At 34.1% G+C, this 6299-nt stretch overlaps 1 protein-coding gene across 2 annotated transcripts; it reads right to left on the bottom strand.

Annotated features, from left to right (window-relative positions):
- Window positions 1-2503: 2503 nt before the first annotated feature.
- On the bottom strand, window positions 2504-4463 carry LOC139862417 (transcription factor FAMA). 2 transcript variants are annotated; one of them, XM_071851018.1, is made up of 4 exons: window positions 4310-4463; window positions 3565-4206; window positions 2887-3330; window positions 2504-2795 (listed from the first exon to the last, which is right to left on the bottom strand). In XM_071851018.1, exons 1-4 carry the CDS (start codon window positions 4334-4336, stop codon window positions 2694-2696), a joined length of 1215 nt encoding a protein of 404 aa, XP_071707119.1. In that variant the 5' UTR covers window positions 4337-4463; the 3' UTR covers window positions 2504-2693. The 2 variants fall into 2 exon arrangements, with proteins under 2 accessions (XP_071707119.1, XP_071707118.1); XM_071851017.1 differs by lacking the exon at window positions 4310-4463 and having other exon boundaries at window positions 3565-4239.
- Window positions 4464-6299: the final 1836 nt, after the last annotated feature.

The following is a 6299-nucleotide window of genomic DNA, read 5'->3' as shown; positions in this document are numbered from 1 at the left end:
ATATAAGAAGTCGATTAATTATGTTTTTGATTGTTTGCAATAACTGTTGGAAATTTTTTTTACTCCTCTTCCATATTAATAATAGTCCATAGACAAAAAAAGAAAGACACAGTTTAAAGAAATATCATAAAAATACTGTACTTTTTATTTACTTTTCAGTTTTACCCTTACCTCTGCTTTCTCCTTTAATCATATCCACATACATTAAGTGCATAATATAACTTTAATTTCTTATTCTTTTCTATTTATGGAAGTGGACTTTTAATTTGGGACATCCAAAATGGAATACTGAACTATTAATATGAGACGGAGGGAGTATGTTTTTTGGGGAAAAAATATTGTATCATTGTTTATGGTTGCAGTTTAGGTTTGAGGGTCTACACGGTTTTGGATCATTTCCTTTAGATAGAGCCTCTGGTGGTAGCTGTTGACGGTTTCTTTTCTGCCATGTTTGACTGATTTGAGATGTTTAGTGGTGTTTGGTCGATGGTTGGATGGAGTCAGATGGTTCGGTCTATTCATTTGGATTGATTTTTCGATTACACATGGACTATTTATCTCGTTGTCTTTTCTTTGATCTTCCTTTTAAGGATTCTCTCTTTCTTCATCAGGCGGTCACACAGGTTCATCACCATAATATGCAGTTAGCTGAATTACCTTTTGTTGGAGTTTTTGGTTCGCGGAGTACGAATAAACATGTTAAGTTGTTTGTTGTAGTGTCATTTTTTTGTGGGCTTATTCGTATTATAAACATGTTAAGTTGTTTTTGGTTCGCATAGTACGAATAAACATGTTGTGTCGTGGTTAATTATACGTATAATCAAAAGGGAAAGGTTTTGGCCGAGGCTCGGATGTCACATGGATTCTTCAAATAGGCCTGCTAGGTTTGGTTTTTGCTATTACAAACATCACATCCTAACCCAACTCGAAGACGGACTGGAGGGAACCGCAGCATAGGGAATGTCCGCGTCTCGTCGCAAGGTTCATTTTGAGCTGTGGATCATAGGTCGGGCAGCTTAATCTGATCAAGGGCTGGGGCACAAGGGTCCTAGTACTATCGTGGTGCGAAGAAGCCCAGAGGTGACTTCAATGAGCAGAAATCTCACTCACTCACTAGCCTAAACAACCTTTTCTTTAAAAAAAAATGATAAGTTACATTTTGCCTCCTTACACTTTTCTCGTCGGTTTAAGTCCTCGATATAGTATCAAATAAACCGATGAATCTTATAGAGTAGGCTTATCAGGGTCTCTATCAATCATAAACATTTGCCGTTTTTGAGTGGATTGTAGGTGTCCAACATTAGACAATAGTAAACTTTGACGACCCCTAAACCATTTAGTTTAACTACTGATCGAGTATACCCGAAACATAAAATGCTTAATTTGTCGTAGAAAGAACATTACGACAATCTTTATAACCATCACTTGAAATATGCACTATGAAAAATATACATGAGATACACAATAATAACAAAGTAGTTATTCCGTTACAATGTTGTAGAGAAACAGGGCATATGAGGTGGGTTCCGAAGTTTGGAAACAAGAGAATAATACCTCCAAATACATCAATCCTGACAGGTCAAAAATCTTCCATGTCAACTTGTACCTTTAGCATACAACCAAAAACACCCCGTTGACATTTTTCTATATAATACTAATAATACGATGTTTGAAACGACAACATCTGCCAAAGATTTATATGATAAATAATACTAGTTACCGCCACACGTTTTTGAAGTAAGAAGCTGGATTTGAGCAACGGTCATTATTGGTTACGAGTATTATTTATAATCAGCTTCAGCCTTCACGTAAATCTTTTGTACATGCAATAAGCTAGAAAATAATTTTGTTATAACTAGTGCATACTGGCTAGAGTATCTATAGCTTATATTATGGAAATGTGGGTAAACACATAATGTTTTTCTTTCTTTAGATTATTTCGAAAATAGCGAATATATATTTACTTAAAAGTTACATGATCAACTAACCACTAATATATCATTTTCGACTTTTTTTTTTTTTTTTTTTTTTTGGATTAGCGAGGAAACTATTCTATGAATGAACACAATGGCTACTTCGTAAAGGGTAAACCTCGGGTAATCATTTTCAACTCTTTTCCTACCACCCTGAAATGTGTAGGTAACGATGTTGGAATTTTAAAACTCTTCTAAAAAAATCAGGACCTCAATGTAACAATTAGATCGACAATATTGAGATGCCGGTCCATCGCTGAAATTATAAGTAGCAAATCAACAAGTTTTTATATATAGTACCTAACGAATTGAATATGCATATTAAATTCAAAGTCACTTAATTAACGTCGATATCTCATCTATGACCAGTTTCTTATAAGGAGTATGAAAGATTAAGTCGTAATATCTGATAATTAAGAACTAAGATATTAAGAAGCAATATATATTTAGAAACGAACGAGATGGACTCCTATTTTAAATCAATGGAATAAATACATTAGTAATTAACATATCACTATATCATATATGGAGTAGATGCTTAACGATAATTAACATGCAAATCCTGAAGAACTCGTACATAATATAGATACACACCGCTTTGTGATTAGAATATATGGGAATATGTATTTCAACTAGCTAAAGAATAATACTCCGTATAAGGATAAAAATCCTTATAAAAATGTCATACGATCCGTACGTCGAGTGCTATAATTAGAAAGTTTATTTGTCAAGTACGCTAGTGTTATCGGCATGCACAAAACTAATTATTTGTTGTACCGAATTCGCTATATCTTCTGCCGTAAACCTTGCTTCACTAGCTACCTACAACAAATCAAATACAAACAATCAAATAAACCACCACAACATAAATCATGTCCAAAAGTGTAAAAATAGAAATTAAACGAAGGTATACCTTAACGTTGAATGAATAAAGGACAGTTTGTTCAATGGTGGTAATATTGGTATGAAGAATATTAAACTGTAAATCTTCAAGTGAAGCAATGATTTTAATAAGTTGTCCAGGCATTCTTCTACACAAAATCTTGATCATTGCATCAAACCCTAATAATCTCACTTCGATATCAGCCAAACACGACTTGCTCTCCGCAATTTCCTCTTTTAGTCCACCCTCATATTCGACAAGCTTCATTTGATCATCAGGCGATGGGTAGAATAAAGCGGGTGATGGTAGACCTTGTTGAGATTGTTGCACGATTGGTAAAACCGATGAATCTCCAACGACCCTTGGAGTGTCACCGTAGAGTTTTCTTCGTTTTTGTGACTCAAGACATTGTAAGAGTTGCTCTAATTCCCTCACAAATTCGATGGCTCCACCGATAATTGATGCTTGATCGCCCTAGAGTTCATATAATTTTCAAATTAGGATGTTTAAGGGAGTTTATGTGAATAAGAGCTTATGAAAACGGTGATCAGATTCCGTGGAAGACAAGCATATATACAGGCAGTTTAACCTGATTATCACGTGACTCAACATGCTATGAGAGCTTAAACTACAACCTTTTGATTATTAATCATATTTGATGGTATTGCTTATCTACCAATTGCAAAATATGCTAAATATGAGACTTACCCTTTGAACATAAGAGCCGGGCATGAGAGAGCGAAGGACGCGTAAATGTTCATTCATTTGCTTTCTTCGGTTTCTTTCTACAGCAATATGAGTCATTCTTTGGCTTTCAACTTCTTCACTAGTCTTTATAGTTCTTGGTCTTTTTCTCTTGTTCTTTCCTTCTTGAACTAGGGTTTTATGAACATCATCACCGATACATTGAAGTCGGACAGACGTACCTTCTAAAACCCTAGTCTCTTCCTCTCTTTCTCCACCTTCAATCAACAACCGGTGCTCGTTTTCTTCGTCTCCAAGAGAAGCCAATAAAGATTCATGATGTTCTTCTTGAATCCTCTCATTCAAAACCGGAAACTTCAAAAAGTAAATCGGATCAATCCCCGGTTCTTGATCTTCATCATGATCATGACATGTTTTGTTTTGATTCAACGCTAATCTCGGTCCAAGATCAGCAAATTGCATCACATCTGCAAAGCTCAACTTATCGAATGAATTCGAGCTACAAAAACCACCTGCAGATGGTGGATGTTGTGTCTGATTGCTGAGCAAATACTGTTGCTGCTGCTGCTGATGATGATGATGATAAACATTTTGCTCATGTTCATGTTCATTATCACCATTAAATTCTAGTCCTAGAAAATCTCCCTGCAAGAGATGGAAATCGGTATAAACCAACATGATAATAACAAACAAAAAAATAATAAGATTGATGTATATTTTGAAATTAAGCTTGATCATATGTTCATACCGAGTAGTTGTTATCATCTTTTTCCATGAGTATGTATATGTATATGTATATATACAAAACAAGAAAAGACTTTGACTTTGAAACCTAAAAGACAAAAGTTAGTGTAGAAAATAGCAGAAAATGGGTCCAGAATTCAGTAATCAGTTAGTAGAACATGGAGATGAAGATATGGACAAAGAAATGAGAAATGTTAGAGACAATATTTATCTTTATGTAACATGCCCTAGTTTGTTTGCTGGGGATGGCTTTGACTTTTATATATTTTAAAAATATCTTGTATTAAGCATAAGACAAATATTTCATTACTCCTTATTTTATCTTTTATTTTATATATTTATTAATAAATAAGAGAATAGAAGGAGGAGCCTAGGTGGATGGATTAATAAGCACCTCACAAGATGACCTCTAAAATTTGATACCATGCACCTTTTTATTAATGTGAATCACAAGCATTCAACGCTCTTACCACCATCACCTTCTCTTTTCATGACACGCTTAATTCATTAATACGCTCGCCTTGCTAATTCTCAACATTTGAATTTTCAAAATTTCAATTCGTTTAACAAAGATGAAATGAAATGCTACATACATCACTCACAATTTAATTGCTATGTTTTCTTTTTGGGATTTTTAAACAAAATATACTACATCATGTTTAGGCGGAGAATATTGAAAAAGTAGTTGTCACATGTTCGATCCATCTAGCAACATGGTATCAAATACTAATCATATTAACATATGCACCACTAAAACGTTTAAGGTGTTGAAACTCATACATAAATGGTATATATTTTCATACACACACATACACTAAGAAGATACATTTTTATCTTGATGTACATGATGGTCGGGTTTAACATGAATATATCTCATTGTGTGAGGTTAACATAAACTCGATTAATTGTTCGATTTGTAGTGTAGGTCTAGAATTTGATAATTTTCCTTGGAGAGATGTCACTCCGCGAACTCTCTTTGGATGTGCGTTCGAACATGGGCTGATATATGTTGCTTGACCTGCTAGCAACAATTGACGAAGGTTAAAAAGGATCCGCTTCTATGTATTCTAGCGGGCACTAAAGGGTCATTAGTCTTGTGCCATTGGGGCGCCCAAGTCATTGGTTCAAGTCCCGATATAAACATTATGTAATATTAGTGTGAAAAATCATGTTTAGTGTGTATGTTTGTGCGCCTTTCTAAAGAAAATTACTTTGTCGTGGATATGGAGATATCGTAAATATGTCATCTTTGGTCTCTCTAAAATTAGATAAGTCCACATTTATAATATTAGGCTTTATTTTTCCTTGTTAAATTCTAAGGGTACTATAATTTCTATAGTTAATTAATACTTGGCTTATTTACCCTTATAAGATTAATACTTGGCTTATTCACCCTTATAATTTTTTGTTATAGCTGCTTGTTAGTTGCAATTTTTAATATGTCATCGTTCAAGAAGATATACATGGCAATTTTTAGCTCTATTAGATCATTTTCTATAGTTATATGAGTTTTGTGATGATGTATAGTTGTATGGGAGAATTCTGTTAAGATGGACAGTGTTGTGTGAAAAGGGGTTGTTATGGTAATATTGTGGAATAGTGTAGGTTTTTTTTTTTTTTTTTTAAATAGCGATAACATTAAACTAGACCCTAAGATCAACTAATACAATTAATATAAAGAATCCAATAATGAGCCCTAGCTAAACTAAACTAAATCAAACGGTTCACCAACATGATGATGAAAAAACCCGTTTAGTCTAGTTAACCAAGTAAAACAAATGCTATAACAAATGGAAACTTAAATAACGGTTATATTGATATTACAAGAAACAAAAAACATAACAGCCAAGAGCCTAAACCGCCCGCAAGAAACTTCCGGCTAGAAAAAGTTCTAACGACCACCAAACCATCACCTGCAAAAACGGAAACCACAACAAAAATTGCAACCTTTCACAAACAAAAATCAGAACTCCTTGAAAGGAGTTCGCCGCCTG

The sequence above is a fragment of the Rutidosis leptorrhynchoides genome, chromosome 8 (genome assembly GCF_046630445.1).
Source record: "Rutidosis leptorrhynchoides isolate AG116_Rl617_1_P2 chromosome 8, CSIRO_AGI_Rlap_v1, whole genome shotgun sequence".
Classification (NCBI taxonomy): domain Eukaryota; kingdom Viridiplantae; phylum Streptophyta; class Magnoliopsida; order Asterales; family Asteraceae; genus Rutidosis; species Rutidosis leptorrhynchoides.
Note: the sequence above shows the minus strand (reverse complement) of the source record. Positions and strands in the feature narration are given on the sequence as shown.

Excerpts from the sequence above, each read along its gene's own strand:
- LOC139862417 (XM_071851017.1), bottom strand. The coding sequence starts at position 4,239 with ATGTTGGTTTATACCGATTTCCATCTCTTGCAGGGAGATTTTCTAGGA. Across the intron at positions 3,331-3,564 it reads CCGGCTCTTATGTTCAAAGG|GGCGATCAAGCATCAATTAT; the intron begins GTAAGTCTCATA and ends TATGAACTCTAG. Across the intron at positions 2,796-2,886 it reads TTTATTCATTCAACGTTAAG|GTAGCTAGTGAAGCAAGGTT; the intron begins GTATACCTTCGT and ends GATTTGTTGTAG.